This window comes from Rana temporaria, chromosome 6 (genome assembly GCF_905171775.1).
Source record: "Rana temporaria chromosome 6, aRanTem1.1, whole genome shotgun sequence".
Taxonomy (NCBI): Eukaryota; Metazoa; Chordata; class Amphibia; order Anura; family Ranidae; genus Rana; species Rana temporaria.
Genome location: NC_053494.1, coordinates 200,312,303 through 200,331,602, shown reverse-complemented (window position 1 = coordinate 200,331,602; position 19,300 = coordinate 200,312,303). Strand labels below are relative to the sequence as shown.

At 45.9% G+C, this 19,300-nt stretch overlaps 1 protein-coding gene across 1 annotated transcript in view; it reads left to right on the top strand.

The window, feature by feature from the left end:
- Positions 1-18,963, top strand: part of LOC120944153 (anion exchange protein 3-like) — a 76,328-nt gene extending 57,365 nt beyond the window's left edge. The window contains exons 12-18 of the mRNA XM_040358068.1: positions 38-217; positions 315-404; positions 2,936-3,102; positions 6,274-6,524; positions 12,476-12,645; positions 15,909-16,082; positions 18,789-18,963. Of these exons, the coding sequence (XP_040214002.1) occupies positions 38-217; positions 315-404; positions 2,936-3,102; positions 6,274-6,524; positions 12,476-12,645; positions 15,909-16,082; positions 18,789-18,866 (1,110 nt within the window). The 3' untranslated portion in view covers positions 18,867-18,963. The remainder of the gene's footprint in view (positions 1-37; positions 218-314; positions 405-2,935; positions 3,103-6,273; positions 6,525-12,475; positions 12,646-15,908; positions 16,083-18,788) is intronic.
- The last annotated feature ends 337 nt before the right edge of the window (positions 18,964-19,300 follow it).

The window sequence follows — 19,300 nt, the reverse complement described above, 5'->3', positions numbered from 1 at the left end:
GAAATTTTCATGTTTAGAGTTGACTGTGTTGCTCTAGGTGTTTGCAGACCACCCGTTGCTCAGGACATACCCTTCTGGTGGGTCTGGAGGTCGAGCTGCCCCGGGTCCCCGGATGCAACCGAACACCGCTTTACTCTCCCTTATTCTGATGTCAGGAACTTTCCTCATCGCCTTTTTCTTGCGCAAGTTCAAAAACAGCCGGTTCCTTGGAGGAAAGGTGAGATGGAGGGTTAGTGACAGCGCGGTATACGGGTCCTCCTCATATCCCAGCTGTTACATGGTCTCGCTCTCTCTCTCTTTTTTTCTTTGCTCAGGCTCGACGAGTGATTGGAGATTTCGGGATTCCGATATCTATCCTAGTTATGGTCTTAATTGACTACACAATAACTGACACCTACACGCAGGTATGTTCTTTACAATTCTTTAGAGCCCATTTACAAATTTGTGGTGAGTTAATACGCGTCATGTCGCGCATTAATGTGTGTCGCATTAAAGTGGTTGTATAGATTTTTTTTTTTTTTTTTTAAAGTAACAAACATGTTATACTTAACCCAACTGTGCAAGCTCTCTCCCGAGGGGGTTAGCTTGCGGGCGAACTCCCGTGTCATACAGTGGGCATCCATAGACGCCAAGGGCCAGATTCAGGTAGAACTGCGGCGGCGTAACGTATCGTAGATACGTTACACCGCCGCAAGTTTTCATCGCAAGTGCCTGATTCACAAGGCACTTGCGATGAAAACTACGCCGGCGGCCTCCGGCGCAAGGCGGGCCAATTCAAAAGGGACGTGTGCCATTTAAACTAGGCGCGCTCCCGCGCCGGACCTACCGCGCATGCTCCGTTTCCGAACTCCCGCCGTGCTTTGCGCGCCGTGACGTAATTTTTTCGAACGTCGACGCGCGTAGCGTACTTCCGTATTCCCGGACGGCTTACGCAAACGACGTTATTTTTTAAATTTCGACGCGGGAACGACGGCCATACTTTATACAGCAATACGATTGCTGTGTAAAGTTAAGGCACCAAAAAAAACGACTAACTTTGCGACAGGAAACTAGACTAGCGGCGACGCAGCGAGCGCGAAAAACCGTCGTGGATCGCCGTAACTCCTAATTTGCATACCCGACGCTGGTTTACGACGCAAACTCCCCCCAGCGGCGGCGGCGGTATTGCATCTTAAGATCCGACAGTGTAAAACAATTACACCTGTCGGATCTTATGGCTATCTATGCGTAACTGATTCTATGAATCAGTCGCATAGATAGAACAACAGATACGACGGCGTATCAGGAGATACGCCGTCGTATCTGCTTTGTGAATCTGGCCCCAAGTGTATGACTCGGTCCCGCCCCCGGGCGGCCGCGTCATTGCATGTGATTGACAGCAGCGGGAGCCAATGGCTGCGCTGCTATCAATCTATCCAGTCAACGGCCAGATTCCATAGAGAAGAGGACGCCGGGGGATGCATACAGCAGGTAAGTAAAACGGGGGGGCTGGGGGGCCCATGACAGCGAGGTGTTTTTTCACCTTAATGCATAGAATCATAGGCGTGTGCACAGGGTGTGCCAGGTGTGCCCATGCACACCCTAATCACCCTTTACAGCACAGATTCACCTTACTGCCCTGGCTCCCTCCTTCCCCCTGCAGTGCTAACAGCTTTCCTCCTCTCCCGCCTGTTGCTGCAAGGATGTTTTAGGATGAGTGGAGGAAGGGGCTGGTAAATATGTAATTGACCATCCCTTTCCCTTTCTGAATGAACATAATGAGTGATCGGTAGTGTGTGTTTGAGCTTTGGGGTGCACACCCTAATGCAATAGACTGCGCACACCTTAGCATAGAATGCATTAAGGTGAAAAAATACGAACCTTTACAACCCCTTTAAGGCAGACCATTGCAATGAATGGGCTGCCAATGCACTTCAGCATGCCAAAAATTGCGCATGCACCATTTATGCCAACACAACAAATTAAAGCGGGAGTTCACCCAAAAGACACATTTTTAACATTAGCTTGAGGCTTATTATGGGAAGCAGAATCGGGTGTTTTTTTTTAATCAATGCAGTACATACCTTTTTAGAGATAGATGTTCTCCACGGCTTCCGGGTATGATCTTCGGGACTGGGCATTCCTATTTGATTGACAGGCTTCTGACCATCGCATACAGCGCGTCACGGGTTGCCGAAAGTAGCCGAACGTCGGTGTGCAGGCGCCGTATAGAGCCGCACCGACGTTCGGCTTCTTTCGGCAACGCGTCACGCGATGTATGCGACGGTCAGAAGCCTGTCAATCAAATAGGAACGCCCAGTCCCGAAGATCATACCCGGAAGCCGCGGAGAACATCTATCTCTAAAAAGGTATGTACTGCATTGATTTAAAAAAAAACACCCGATTCTGCTTCCCATAATTAGCCTCAAGCTAATGTTAAAAAAAAATTTCGGGTGAACCCCCACATTAACGAACAAAATGCATGCCCTCGCAATGCAGCAATGCATGTTACATCTTGCAGTATAGTTGCCACGTGTAAATGAGCCTAAAGAGAGTCTTCATTTGTTCGGCCAAGAAAAAAGAAAACGTTTGTTCCCAATTTTTCTTTATTTTTTTTGGAATTTTTTGCTAATTCTGATGTGTTGTGGGCTATACATGAAAAAAAAGCAATTTTCCCTGCATGCACTTCTTCTCTAATGAGGTTTCTATAAGCTGGGCTGTGCATAAGGGGCAGTTAAAGTTGACGTTTATCACGATTACAGAAGCCATTCAGCTCTACGCATGGGGCGTATTTATGAAAACTGGTGACCACCTACACCCGACAACTACATTTAGGTTTGCGTTTAGAGAAGGAATGTTAAACCTCAATTGGTCGCTGAGGGTAACGCCAATGTATTTGCTGCTCTTTTTTGTGTGGAAAGCAAAAAAAAAAACAATTTCCATCCTCTTGTTGTAGAAGTTGAATGTTCCTTCAGGCCTGTCCGTCACGTCTCCTGGAAAACGTGGGTGGTTTATTCATCCTATGGGGACATCTGGTCCGTTTCCACTCTGGATGATGTTTGCATCAGCTATCCCGGCTCTTCTGGTGTTCATTCTCATCTTTATGGAGACTCAGATCACTACGTGAGTAGGATGATACTAAAGATTTATATACTCCACAGACCTGGGTTCACTTTTCTTAAAGCTGAACTCCAGGATAATCAAATATTGTCTAATTATAAGAGTCATGTGTATTCTTCTTGAATCTTGGTGAGCTTTGTGTATTTCTTCCATATCTGTGCAGGAATCCAACTTTACCTTCTTGTAATAAAGACCACTCACTGCTTCTCTCTCTCCTTGTGCAGAGTGACTGGTCTTGTCTCCGCCTCTTCCTGTAGTTTTCTGCAGGCAGCCTGTAGTGGGTGGGGCCTGTTGGGTCCCTCCCTCAGCTCTGCTCTCTCTACAGGCTATATACAGCACAGTGATGATGTCACTTCCAGGATACTTATTGTGTTTGCAAAGGCATTTGGTCCACACACAGTGGATTTATATCCTTTTTGGCTCTTGAGGGATATAATTTAAAGTGATATTAAACCTTCTTTTTTTCTAATTAAAATAACATATGTGTTATACTTACCTGCTCTCTTCCTCTTCTTCTGGGGTCCCCCGCCGGTGTTCTGTCGAAAAAGCCAACTCGTCGAAATCTCCAATTACATCTATGACTCTCCAGCAGCAGATTTCAATGACTTGGCTCTACTGCCCATGCCCGGGCGTGCACCCAACAGAATAACAGGATCATCACTGCAAATTCAAAAATTCGTACATTCAAAAATCTAAATTCTAAAATTCAAAAATCCTAAATCGGGAAATTCAAAATAATAACTTACTAACTAATAATAACTAACCAATAAATGATACGTATTGGAATTTCTTTTCAATTTTGACTGTCAAGCCTCGTACACACGATAGGTTAACCAGAGGACAACGGTCTGAAGGACCGTTGTCATAGGTTAACCGGTGAAGCCAGGGCAGGACTTAGGGAGATGGGGGCCTCTGGACTTGAGTCACTTTCGGGCCCTACCTTCTATACATTATGAAAAATGGGCATGGTTCTTGCAAAATAGTGGGCGTGGCTCAAATGGGCGTGGCTCAGAAGGGGTGTGGTTAGAGTCTGAGAAGAATGAGGGATGAAGGGAGAAAGAAAGAAAGAGGGAGAGAAAGAGAGAAAAAAAGGGAAGAAAGAGAGAAAAAGAGATGGAGGGACAGCATGCCCAGATCCTACACCACAATAAAAATATGTGTATCTATCTATCTATCTATCTATCTATCTATCTATCAATTCAGCTATCCATCTTAAGCTCTTTAACGCCTATTTGCTACCCCCTGCACACCAATGACTCTGCCGCCGCTAAAATATCTACAACCAATATTTCTTGGACCGAAAAGAAACAAAAGGCCTACTTGTGCACTCACCGGAGTCTTTGGGAAAACGAGAGCTAAATAATAAAAATCATTCATTAGTCATTACAGAAATATTCTCTTTTCCCTATGACTCACGTCCTAGTAATTACCATCTGACCAGCCTAATAAAAATCGCGACAAAACGAAGGTCAATTAGCAGCGACAAGTGTTCATTATACAATAATTATATTGTGATTGAGCAGACAGAGCCTTGAAACTGGTTTACCTTTCAACAGCCTCCGGTGTTCTGCCGAATAAGTTACCCCTGTACTGCGCAGGCGCGGCGCGTGGCTTGCCGTTTAGAGTTGCCTCCGTCTCAGCTCTACATGTTCGGCTATTTTCGGAGGCTCAGTTCAGGTTTGTACTGCGCAAGTGCCGCGCTGCGCCTGCGCAGTACAGGGGGGGTCCTTATCTGCCAAGGGAACTTTTTCGGCAGGACACCGGGGAACTTTTTCGTCAGGACACGTGGTCAGAGTCAGACAGTCAATAGCTCAGGGCGTGTGCTACCTATTTACGTCACGTGTATGGAAAAGGACCCAAGGGGAGGCAGGGGCCCCGAGTACATTGAGGGGGCCCTACGTAGCTTGCGTAGCAATCGTATAGGGTGGAAGGGCCCTGGGAACGGCACACACAGAGCGTGCCGTGACTCAGTGGACGGGAAGCGCATGCGCTGGAGAAATAATCAAAGAAAAAAGTAAGGAGACTTTAACAGGCAGGGGTCCCCTATTGGATGGGGCCCATGGGCTTGAGCCCAGTCAAGCCCAATGATAAGTTTGGCCCTGGATGAAGCTGATTGATGGTCCGTCACGCCTACACACCATAGGTTAAATAACCGATCGTGTCAGAACGCGGTGACGTAAAACACAACGACGTGCTGAAAAAAACGAAGTTCAATGCTTCCAAGCATGCGTCGACTTGATTCTGAGCATGCGTGGATTTTTAACCGATGGTTGTGCCTACTAACGATCGGTTTTGACCTATCGGTTAGGAATCTATCGGTTAATTTTAAAGCAAGTTGGCTTTTTTTTAACCTATGGTTAAATAACCTATGGGGCCCACACACGATCGGTTTTGACAGATGAAAACGGTCCATCAGACCGTTGTCCTCTGGTTAACCTATCGTGTGTACGAGGCCTTAGTGAACATAACGAATACGAATTTATCAAAAGTTATGAATTATCCGAAATAACGAATGTCGCATCTGAACAAATGGTACAGAACAAATTAATAATAATAAAACATTTTTTTTTATTATTTTTATTTATTATTATTAATTCATTACGTTCCATTCGTTTACATACAGCATTCGTTATTTTGGAAATATTGTAACTTCTGATAATTCGTATTTGTTACGTTCACTAACAGCCAAATGTTAAAGGAAATTCCAATACCTCTAATTTAATGGTTAGTAATAGTTATTATTAGTTATTATTTCAGATTTTCAAATTTCCGTTCTTCTTTTGAATTTTCGTTTAATTTCAGATTTTCTAATTCTCAAATTTCGGAATTTTGAAAACTCGAAAATGCTGAATTTTCGAATATTCAAATTTACGAGTGTTCGAAAAAAATTCCGTAAAAAGGGTTTTCGTTAATTCGGATATTTCCAAATGTGTCGAAATTTGTTAAAAAACTAATTCGGTACCAAACAAATTGCACATGTCTAATAACGATGGTGTTATTAGTATGGTACCCACTACTACTGCTGCTAATCATAATTAAAATAACAATGGAATCGGTTCCACACAAGCTGAAATGTTCTATGTATTCTAGCCCCACTAATATTATTTCCGTCCTTCTACCACTTCTAATGTTAATAATTATGATACTTGTTTATTTTTTTTGATTCTATTGCAGCCTGATTGTCAGTCGGAAGGAAAGGTGCCTACAGAAAGGCAGCGGCTTTCACTTGGATTTGCTCCTCATTGGCACTCTGGGTGGGCTCTGCGCCCTTTTCGGACTTCCTTGGCTGACGGCGACCACGGTGCGCTCCGTCACTCATGTCAACGCCTTAACCCTGATGAGTAAAACAGCGCCGGGAGAGAGACCGCGAATCTCAGAGGTTAAAGAGCAAAGGGTGACCGGAGTGCTGATCTCCATTCTCGTGGGTGAGGGCACAGTGCATGAATGACAGTTCTGGGTGCTGATTGGCCAAAATTATTCTTTTTTATTAAAGATTTTTATTTTGGAAAGTAGGAAGGAAAGGTGGTGTCTTTCACTTTGGTTTATTCCTCAGTGGCTCTATAGCAAATAATAGTATATTCTAGTAACTGTACCTATGTGGGAATATCTGCAATGACAATATTTAAAATACTTAGGGCCAGATCCAAGTACCTCTGCGCATTCTTCCATCCAGCGTAGCGTATCCCAGATACACTACGCCGCCGTAACTTTCAGCGTATTTTCCGTATCCTGAAAGAATTTGCGCCGTAAGTTACGGCGGCGTAGTGTTACTGTGTCGGCGTAAGGGCGTGCAATTCAAATGGATGAGATGGGGGCGTGTTTTATGTTAATACGTCTTGACCCGACGTAAATGAAGTTTTTTTTAACGCGAATGCGCCGTCCGTGGGGGTATCCCAGTGCGCATGCTCGAAATTAACCTGCAACAAGCCAATGCTTTCGACGTGAACGTAATTCTACGCAAAGCCCTATTCGCGAACGTTTTACGCAAACGACGTAAACAGCGTAAAATTCAATGCTGGCCCGACGTCCATACTTAACATTGAGTACGCCTCATATAGCAGGGGTAACGTTACGCCGAAAAAAGCCTTATGGAAACTACGTAAAAAAATGCGCCGGACAGACGTACGTTTGTGGATTGGCGTATCTAGCTAATTTGCATACTCAACGCGGAAATCGACGGAAGCGCCACCTAGCGGCCAGCGTAAATATGCACCAACTAAAACGTACGCCAGTCGGATCTAGCCCAGATGCAGGCGTATCTTGTTTTGTGGATACAAAACAAAGATACGCCGGAGCAAACTAGAAGTTACGCGGCGTATCAGTAGATACGTATGAATCCCTTTCTTTTTGTTCCACATGCTTTTATTCATATTTTCCTCCACATTTAAATGCAGACCAAACTGTCCAGTAAAAGTCACAGATACAGGGGTTGGACCAAACCATATAACACTGCCAGGGGTGCTTACAACAATCTGCTTTGATCTTCCGGGTTTTCCAAAGAAAGAAAAAAAGAAAAAGAAAATAGCTGTAGCTGCCTAAAATGTTTTAGTTTGAGTTGAGTTGATTTTTACTTAACCACTTCACCCCCGGAGGATTTGGCTGCCCAATGACCAGGCCATTTTTTTTGCGATTTGACACTGCTTTGCTTTAACTGACAATTGCGCGGTCGTGCGACGTGGCTCCCAAACAAAATTTACGTCTTTTTTTTCCCGCAAATAGAGCTTCGTACGGCGTGAACATAACCTACGCCCAGCCAGACACACGTCCAACGTAAATTACGCCGGCTTGTGTTCCCTGGTGCCGACCTTTGCATGTCTGCTGCTGGGTTGCGCCTCCTTTATGGGAAATAACTTTACGCCGGACGTACAACTTACGCGCACCTCGCGTAGCCTACGTTGGGCGCACACAGGTTCGTGAATCGCCGTATTTCCCTCATTTGCATGTTTGAATGGCTAATCAATGGGAGCGGCACCATGCTCCCAGCCTAAATGTGCGTCCACCCTACGCCGGCGTAAGCAAGATACGTCGGCGGGGTGTAGCCTGGCTTTAGGCGCATATCTGTTTGTGGGTCTGGCGCACAGATACGACGGCGCACATTTGCACTTTCGTCGGCGTAACTTGTTATACGTCAGCGTAAGTGCTTTGTGAATCTGGGCCGTAGTGTCTGCTAACATAAGGGGTTAGTGTTGAAGTGGCCCATTATATTGCTGGCCAGTGGAAAATTGCCCCCTTGTATTGGTGGTCAGTGTAGGCAGGAGATCAATTAGCCACATCTAGGGGAACCCCTAGTACCTTTAGGAGGAACCCTGGAGTTCCACAGAACCCAAGTTTACAATGACATGCAACAACAACAGTCAACTTAAACATTTTTTTTTCTTTTTTTTTAAGATGCCACCATGAAAATACTTTTCGTTGATGTCTATTGTTTTGCACCAGTTTTTTTAAACTGAGTGTATTATGTAATGTCACCTATAGATGTCACTGTTGCATAGTTTTGTTGTATAGTTTTAGCCTATGACTAGAGCTCTTCATGTATGCCATGGCAATGGAAACAGTGACATCTAGAGGCTATAACAGAGAAGGGGGCTTTAATATTAGTGATAGCTTATCCTTAAGTCAAAACTGACAGCCATGGCACCATCTCCAATCTCTCCTGTCCCTTGAGGCAAAACTGGCACTGTGTGCATCGATTTTTTTTTTTTACCAGCGCATGTTGTTTTATGTGCCATTGCTTTTATTGACCTTTATATGAGCACATTGATGTATGTTTTATGAGCAGCATTTGATATTTATTAGTTCTGATGAGTAATTCTATCAATACCATGCACTCGGCCTCAGTGACAAACTTGGACGGTTAGGCACTTAAAGGTATAAGCAAGTCAACACGGAAAAATGATGATGTGAAATAAATCAGCCAACCTGCTCTAGGAGGCAGAGAATACGAGCAAATAATATAACGCGCAATTACCTCTGAGAGTGAAAGTGCACATTGTTTATAAACGGCCATTCCAGACTGGTTCTGTTTAAAGTGATTGTAAAGTTAAAACATTAAAAGAAAAAAAACATGTCTATACTTCAAGGCAAGCTGTACATTTGCAGTGTGAGACCTATGGCACTGCTGCCTTTGACTGTTGTGAGCAGGGCCGGCCTTAGGTGTTCAGGCGCCCTGTGCGAGCTAATCCTGTGGCCCCCCCCCCCATCTTCACCCCTCGCCCCCTGGTCATCTAAACATACACAGCACCCTGCATCTCTGGACCCCTTTACATTACAGAGCACCCTGCATCTCTGGGCCCCTTTACATTACACAGCACCCTGCGCCTCTGGATCCCTTTACATTACACAGCACCCTGCACCTCTGGACCCCCTGCATGTTACACAGACCCCCCTTCAGTGTATCCACCCGTTTAATGCAGACCCCCCCGTTCAGTGCAGACCCCCCTTCAGTGTAGCCCCCTCTTCAGAGTAGCCCCCCCGTTCAGTGTCGCCTCTCCCCGTTCAGTGTAGCCCCCCTTGTTCAGTGCAGCCCCCCTCGCTTAGTGCAGCCCCCCTTCAGTGTAGCCCCCCTTGTTCAGTGCAGCCCCCCTTGTTCAGTGCAGCCCCCCTCGCTTAGTGCAGCCCCCCTTCAGTGTAGCCCCCCTTGTTCAGTGCAGCCCCCCTCGCTTAGTGCAGCCCCCCTTCAGTGTAGCCCCCCTTGTTCAGTGCAGCCCCCCCTTCAGTGTAGCCCCCTCGTTCAGTGTAGCCCCCCGTTCAGTGCAGCCCCCCCTTCAGTACCTCAGATCAGCGCGGCGGCACATGCACAGCAGGTCCCCTCCCCCTGTTTACACATAAACAGAGAGGAGGGGAAGGCGGCTTCACTCGGCTGTGCCTGTGTCACATCGCACAGACAGGCAGCTCGTGGCCGTAAGAGGAGGGGATGGTAGGTGCAGCCGTGTCAACCCGCACACCCCCCCCCTTGCCACTGTAGCTAGCTCGCCTCTCCCTGCCTGTGCCAGTGTGCCGCTGCCTAAACCTGCGGCGCTGCCACCACGGGTGTAATACAATGGTGGAGGGGGGTGTTGGTCTGACACCCCCCCATAGTGTGTGGTACCCGGGGGCGGCTCGCCCCCCCCTTAGTACGCCTCTGGATGGCCGCACGGCGCCCCTGTTGCCCATGGTGCCCTGTGCGGCCGCACAGCTCGCACACCCCAAAGGCCGGCCCTGGTTGTGAGATGTGGAATTTGGTGGCGGTGCCACTATTGTTCTGCTTAGGCTTCTCTTTGCTGGAGTCTCTGACATGAGGAAGTAAAACTCTGCCTCTACCTAGATGGTCGCCTCCATGCAGAGATCGGTGTAGAACAAGGAATGGTAGGTCAGTAATGGAGGAAGATCAGCTGCTGGGAGACCACAGGCATTCCTGGTGTCTAGTCCTTTGCCCTCTGCCTGGCTTTTTTGGGCATAGCTTCTAGAGTTCAGTTCCTCTTTACCTACTGGGTTCAGGACAGTGCCTCCTGATAATGCCCCTCTTTAGCAAGGTATAGCCACCCATCTACATTCTCTTACTGCCTTCCCACTTGGAACCCTTGCTTTAAGGTAAAGGGGAGCACGTGGCCCAAACACTGTAGGGGCAGCATCCACCTGGGTATGTTCCAACACCATCCAACATGGTGGATTCCTGGGGAAGGGAAGCTACAAGGGAGGGAATTGTGAGTATTACTTGCTGGTGTTGTAGCTATCAGGAGTCACTCTGCCCTCAATGGGCTTCAAGCCCAGCTGAAAAATCTAAGGAGCAGAAAATGAGTCAGCTGAACAGTGGCTGCATCCAATCGAATGCAGCTGCTGTTTGGGTACTCTGACAGCCAACGCCACGGCTGTCAGACTACAATACCTCAGCTACTAGGGGATTCATCAGTGGCGGCTAGTGGTATATTTTCAGGGGGGGGGGGACAAACAATACATGTGAATAAATACATATATTTTTTTTAACTACATTGTAATTCAATTTTTCTAATCTGAGCTGCCTAAAAACCCCATTGGGAAAATGTCTTTATCATTAAACCGGGGTGAGCAGCAAATTTCTCTCCACCACCAGTGTCTTGTGTCTATAACAATTCACCCAAGACCAGCCCCCCCCCCCCCCCCCTCTAAGGTCACCCACCCCCCCCTGGTCGGTCACCAGCCCCCGCACTTACCCCATCTAGGTTGAGGGCAGCACTTCCTCCGGGCGATGGGCTGTGGCCTCCCTACGTCTCTGCCTTGGCATCACGGCGGCTTCCACCGTACGTCTCTTCCCTCCTCCTACTAGGGTTAAATAGGATTGCTTCTCCTCTCGGTCAATCTGGTGATGGGTCTCAGGACCTGTTTGCGGATTGGCCGGGGGGAGAATCGGGAAGACAATAGCGAATATTAATTCGCTATTGTCACAGGGTGGGCAAGTGCTCTGCGCCTTGAGCCTACTCTTTTTTGGAGCCAATTGCTTCTGGCTCTAATCACGTGCTTAAAAAATATATATATATTGGAATCCATGCGTCCGGCACCCCTCATGTAGATTAGGGGGCCGGTTACATGAATAGGGGGGAGGCGCACCTATTGGACAGACCGCCACAGGGATTCGTCGATCTGCATCGTACAGCGTGGATGGAGGAACGTTAGATCTAATAGTGCATGGATAGCTATAGGGTCAAGGCAGGGCCACTTGTAAGTGTTTTTGTCGGTCGGATGAAGACGAGGGTAAAGTGTTAGAGTCACTGTGAAGCCGCGTACACACGACCATTTTTAATGTCCTAGAAATTTTTTTTTTCAACGTGATTCTTGTTAAGCCTGCCTTGCCTACACACGATCGTGAAAAAAAATGCTCTAGCAAAGCGCGGTGACGTACAACACGTATGACGGCACTATTAAGGGGAAGTTCCATTCGGATGGCGCCACCCTTTGAGCTGCTTTTGCTGATTTTGTGTAAGTAAAAGTTTGGTGAGAGACGATTCGCGCTTTTCAGTCTGTTACAGCGTGACAAATGTGCTATCTCCATTACAAACGCTAGTTTTACCAGAACGAGCGCTCCCGTCTCATAACTGGCTTCTGAGCATGCAGGTTTTTTTCACGTCGTTAAAGCGTACACACAACCGTTTTTTCACGACGTGAAAAACTACAACGTCGAGAAAAATGCCGTGGAGCCTACACACAATCGTTTTTAATGACCATTTTAAAAAATTGCATTTTTCACGTCATGAAAAACGGTAGTGTGTACGCGGCATAAGTGTTAGAGTGAGTTTTCAGATACATTTCTCCACGTGTTTGGTGCCAAAATTCAACATATTGTTATTAGGATGATATTGTAATTTATTATGCAAATATTTTGTATCGTCGTTCTTTAAAAAGTATGTTATCTGTCCTCCTGCAGGGCTCTCCATAGTAATGGGGGAAATGTTGCGTCAGATCCCGCTGGCAGTTCTATTTGGGATCTTCCTGTATATGGGGGTGACATCCCTCACTGGGATCCAACTGTTCGAGAGACTTCTGCTGATCCTCATGCACCCCAAGCATCACCCGGAGCACCCCTACGTGGTGAAGGTGAGTGTACACGCCATACTATACTATACTATACTATACTATACTATACGCCATACTGGGACAAAAATTTGTCCCTGGCCTTCATCCAGACTGGCCCACTTTGACAGGTCTCTCCCATGGCGGCCGGACAACTCCCGCACCCCCCCGACCACCCAAGCCCCCTCTCCCCCTTCACTAGCCACTAGCATTCTACTTTATTAGAGTAGAACAGCTTGTACTGGTACTCTTTTATAGGCAGTACCAGTGGGGAAGCTAGACATTATTTCACCCGGGGCAAGGAATCAGTTTGGTGCCCCCCCCCTTATGGAACAAGATTAGGCAGAAGTGAGAAACTCCCAGGCTATAGCTGTTGAGTCAGCTGTCTGTCCCCTCCCCCATGCTCCTCTGTCGTCTCCCCTGCTCCTCCCCCTGCTCCTTTGTTCCCCCCAGGTGAGCGCTGCGGGGAGGGAGAGGAGGTGAGCGCTGCGGGAAGGGAGAGACAGAGGAGCGGAGGGGGGCAGCGGTCTGCTGTCACTAAAGCCGGCCCACTGAGCCATTGGCCCACCGGGAAACTCCCTGTAGTCCCAATGGCCAGTCCATCCCTGACTATCACCAATATATTATTAGATACATTGAGAGAAATTTACCAAAACTGGAGCAGACAGAACCTGGGTCATCTGTACACGGTGACCAATAAAAGCTCTTCGTTTTCATTTTCCACGTTTAACTGAACAAGCTGAAGATAGAAAGAAGCCGGTTGTGATGCACAGCTGCATTGGATTCTGTCTGCTCAAGTTTTGTTAAATTTGCCCCCCGTTCATTTTATAGGCAAACAAAAAAGAGATTGACATCACCACCCCACTTCTCTGCATTGTTCAACGCTTTGCTTTAGTTGCTTTAGTAAATGCAAACAATTCTCTAAACGGCACCCAAACTTCACAATGCAGCAGGGCAGCCACTCAGCACAAGACCTGAAAGCCAGTGGAGATCACTGGAATAGTGATATGTAATTCAATGATTTCCAGCTTCTAGAGCAGTGGTTGTCAACCTGGGGGCCGGGACCCCCTCGGGGGTCAAATGATGATTTGCCAGGGGTCACGAAAAGAGAGGGAGGAATAAAGAATAAAGTCAAAGAAAGAATAAGGCCGCGTACACACGATCGGTTAAACCGATGAGAACTGTCTGACGGACCGTTTTCATCGGTCCAAACCGATCGTGTGTGGGCCCCATAGGTTATTTAACCTTTGGTTAAAAAAAAGCCAACTTGCTTTAAAATTTAACTGATGGACGCCTAACCGATAGGTCAAAACCGATCGTTAGTATGCAAAACCATCGGTTAAAAACCTGCACATGCTCAGAATCAATTCGACGCATGCTTGGAAGCATTGAACTTAATTTTTTTCAGCACGTCGTTGTGTTTTACGTCACCGCGTTCTTTAACCTATGGTGTGCAGGGCCGCCATCAGGGGGGTACAGGCAGTACACCTGTAAGGGGCCCGGATGGCAACCCCTTTTAAAAAAAAAAAAAAATTGATTTTATTTTTTTTAGGGGTCTGGAGGTTCCCAGGGGCCCGGAAGCCCACAGGGCCCCAGATGGCAACCCCCCTTTTTTTTATTTTTTTTTAATAAAAAAAATATATATTTTTTAATATATATATATATATTTTTTTTTAAAGGGCCAATTTTTTTTTTTTTTAGGGGTCCAGAGGTCCCCAGGGGCCCGGAGATCCCCAGGGACCTGGATGACAACCCCCTTTTTTTATACAAAAAATATATTTTTTTATATATTTTTTTATTTCTTTTATTTTTTTTATATATATATATATATATATATATATATATATATATATATATATATATATATATATATATATATATATATATATATATATATATATATATATATATATATATTAAAGGGCTCAGAGGTCCCCAGGGCCCCATGTGGCAAACCCCCTTTTTTTTCATTTATTTTTATTAAAGGGCCCATAGGTCCCCAGGGCCCTGGATGGCAACCCCCCCCCCTTTTTTTTTATAAATGTTTATTTTTATATTTTTTATTAAAGGGCCCAGAGGTCCCGGATGGCAACCCCCCCTTTTTTTGTAATGTGTGTGTATTATATATATATATATATATTTTTTTTTTTAAAGGGCCCAGAGGTCCCCAGATGGCAACCCCCCTTTTTAAAAATAAATACATTTCAATATATATTTTTATATATATATATATTTTTTATTTATTAAAGGGCCCAGCCAGAGGTCCCCAGGGCCCGGATGGCTACCCCCCTTTCCCCCTTTTATATATATATGTTTCTTTATTTCTTTGTCCCCCCCCCGGACACCAATGATGGATCACTATTCCTCCCACTGATACCAATGATGGGACACTATTCCTCCCACTGACACCAATGATGAATCACTATTCCTCCCACTGATACCAATGATGAATCACTATTCCTCCCACTGACACCAATGATGAATCACTATTCCTCCCACTGACACCAATGATGAATCACTATTCCTCCCACTGACACCAATGATGAATCACTATTCCTCCCACTGATACCAATGATGGATCACTATTCCTCCCACTGATACCAATGAATGATGGGTCACTATTCCTCCCACTGACACCAATGATGGGGCAATATTCCTCCCACTGACACCAATGATGGGGCAATATTCCTCCCACTGACACCATTTTCTTCTCCCACTAGTCACAGTGTGCCCCCCCCCCCCCTAAAGTCTGAGGAGCAGTAAACTGACCCTTTGTTTCCAAAGTTTGGAGCCCCCTGCCCTAATGAAAGAAAAAACCTAAAGTGGAGTTCCACCCATTTAAGAGTCAGCAGCTACAAAAAGTGTAATCAGACACTCACCTGTCCTATGGTCCAGCGATGCGGGCGTACAAAGCCCAACTCCTCTCCACAGCACCGGCATTCTAACTGTGGGCTTCATAGCCGGACACGCATTGCGCATGCGAACCGCGCTGCAAGCTGAGATAGGCTGGGCAATCTTTTGGGACCTGTCCCAGAAGATTGCAGGGGGAGGGGCGCCGCAGAGCCCCGGGAGGAAGTGGGAGCTGGGTGCCTGTAAACAGGGTACTCGCCTCTCCCCCAAAAAAATGACATGCCAAAGTGGCATGTCAGGGGGTCACCTTCACTTAAAGCGGAAGTTCCATTTATTGTGGGACTCCACTTTAAGGTGGGACTTCCACTTTACATAGTATGGCTTTGTAATCTTTCCACTCCTCTACACCTGGTCATATCCTTGTCCTGTCCCTCTAGGTGTGCACATGGAGGATGCATCTGTTCACCTGCGTCCAGCTCTCTTGTATTGTGCTTCTCTGGGTGGTGAAATCGTCTCCGGCTTCGCTGGCCTTCCCGTTCCTCCTCATCCTCACCGTTCCGCTCAGACGATTCATCCTGCCCAAGTTTTTCCACGAGAGAGAACTGAAAGCTGTAAGTTATACTTCATACATTTTACATTGCAATTGTAATATTTTCCAAATGTTCACTCTCTTTTATAAATGTCTTGTTCCCATCCTGTGTACCTTACAGCGCATGCATGCGTTTTTGGGTTTTGGGACGTTTTGAAAGGGCTGTCAATTGGAAGTCCACATTCTCTAATTGTTAATGAATGTTTAAATAAATGTATTCTCAAAAATAACCACTGGCCAGATTAATGTTATGCCGCGTACACACGATCATTTTTTCGTGTTCTAAAAAATGACGTTTTTCAGGCTCTAGAAAAAACAATTTTTTTTTCAACCCGATCGTTAAAATGGCCTTTCCTACACACGGTCGTGACGTACAACACGTACGACGGCACTATAAAGGGGAAGTTCCATGCGGATGGCGCCACCCTTGGGGGTGCTTTTGCTGATTTCGTGTTAGTAAAAGACGATTTGCGATTTTCTGTCTGTTACAGCGTGATGAATGTGCTATCTCCATTATGAACGGTAGTTTTACCAGAACGAGCGCTCCCGTCTCATAACTTGCTTCTGAGCATGCGCGGATTTTTCACGTCATTATAGCCCACACACGACCATTTTTTACAACCCAAAAACGACATTGTTAAAAACGTTGTTAAAAAATAGAGCATGTTCGAAAAAAAAAAATTGCCCATTTTTTAGAACCCGAAAAATGCTCTGAAGCCCACACACGATCGTTTTTAATGACATTAACCACTTGCCTACTGGGCACATAAACCCCCTTCCTGCCCAGACAAAATTTTAGCTTCCGGCACTGCGTCGCTTTAACTGACAATTGTGCGACGTGGCTCCCAAACAAAATTGACGTCCTTTTTTTCCCCACAAATAGAGCTTTCTTTTGGTTGTATTTGATCACCTCTGCGGTTTTTATTTTTTGGGCTATAAACAAAAAAGAGCGACAATTTTGAAAAAAAACACAATATTTTTTACTTTTTGCTAGAATAAATATCCCATTTAAAAAATATATATATATAATTTATCTCAGTTTAGGCCGATACGTATTCTTCTACATATTTTTGGTAAAAAAAATAAATAAAAAAAAATCGCAATAACCGTATAGTGACTGGTTTGCGCAAAAGTTATATTGCCTACAAAATAGGGGACATAATTATGATTTTTTTTTTTTTTTTTACTAGGAATGGCGGCGATCTGCGATTTTTCTTCGGGACTGCGACATTATAGCGGACACATCAGACACTTTTGACACATTTTTGGGACCATTCACATTTATACTGCGATCAGTGCTATAAATATGCATTGATTACTGTATAAATGTGACTGGCAGGGAAGGGGTTAACCACTAGGGGGCGGGGAAGGGGTTAAATGTCTAGCCTAGTGAGTGTTCTAACTCAACCGCACGCCCGTCATTTTTTAGAACCTGAAAAATGATCGTGTGTACGCGGCATCAGCGTCTGTAAAGCTCACCATACACTATACAATCTGAAGCCCTGTACACACGGCCCAGAATCTTGGCAAGATTCTCTTGCCGGCCGAGGCACGGGCCATTGAAAAAAAAAAGGAGTTCTTTTGAATGGCACGAACACGGTGACGTCATCGACTACGACGAGAATACGCTTGTCACGTTTGCTGCCGTCGCCACCATCTTGCTTTACCCTACCTATGCCTAGGAAGCTACCGCGCATGCGTCAAAGTCATTTCGAGCATGCGCAGGTTTCCATGGAGAGGTAAGTATACACACTCTCGGGTTTCTCAGCAGGAAAACACTGCCGAGAATCTCATGACAAGAAAATAGAAAGCAGGTTTTCTATTTTTCTCGTCGAGATTCTGGGCAGTTTTCTTGACGAGAAACCTCAAAGCCTCATACACACGCAAGAAAGCTCTGCCAGCAGTTTTCTTGCCAAGAAAACCGTGCGTGTGTACGAGGCTTGATTGTACAATCTCCTTTAGATCTACCATCAACTATGTAGTGCAAGGGCCTGCCTGACTGGATACAGATTGGATTGGATAGATGGTATGTTCTCCTATTATATCGTTTTGGTAAATCTAAAGGCGATCGTACAGAGTTTGTACAATCACATTGTATAGTGTATCATACACACCTTAATTTAATTAATTGCACTTTTGGTAGGCATGTAGGATAAATAGAAAGTTTCTGCAAAAGTAGTAAATTTTTTTTAAAATAACAAACATGTTATACTTACCTGCTCTATGTAGTGGTTTTGCACAGAGCAGCCCCGATCCTCCTCTTCTCAGGTCCCTCCCCGGAGCTCCTGGCTCCTCCCCCTGGCCGAGTGCCCCCACAGGAAACAGCTTGCAATGGCGGACATCTAAGCAGGCTTGCTTCCAAGCCACTGCTCTGCGTGTCCATTCACACACAGAGCCACGGCTCAGCCCTGCCCCCTCTCTCCTCATTGGCTCAGTGGCTGTGATTGCCAATGGCTCCCACTGCTGTCTCAGTCAATGAGGAGGCAGGGTCCCTGGGGAGCTGAGGCACTTGTGCACATCGCTGGATTGAGATGGGGCTCAAGTAAGTATTGGGGGGGGGGAGCAGCACACAGAAGTTTTTTTTTACCTTCATGCATAGAATGTATGAAGGTAAAAAACCTTCAGCCTTCTGAACAACTTTAACACTAAACATGAACTAGAATCAGATTTTAGCGGGGTGACACTTTAACTGGCAATCTTATTGCTCATATCTGCTTGGTCTTTTTAGTTGGATGCTGAAGATGTTGAACCAAACTTTGATGAAGACGGCCAGGATGAATACAATGAGCTTCATATGCCTGTGTGATCCTTCTCCACTGTGCCAAAACCAGTATGGATCCTTTCACCAGAACTCTTCCTGTGTGGCTCTTTTCTCCAGAACTCCTTTGTATGGATCCTTTCACCAGAACTCTTCCTGTGTGGCTCTTTTCTCCAGAACTCCTCCGTATGGATCCTTTCACCAGAACTCTTCCTGTGTGGCTCTTTTCTCCAGAACTCCTTTGTATGGATCCTTTCTCCAGAACGCCTCCTTATAGATTCTGGGCCAGATTCTCGTACATCCGCGTATCTTTGCGCGGGTGTAACGTATCCGATTTACGTTACGCCTCCGCAACTTAGATGGGCAAGTGCTGTATTCTCAAAGCACTTGCTCCGTAAGTTGCGGCGGCGTAGCGTAAATCGGCCGGCGTAAGCCCGCCTAATTCAAATGTGGGACAGGGGGGCGTGTTTTATGTTAATGTT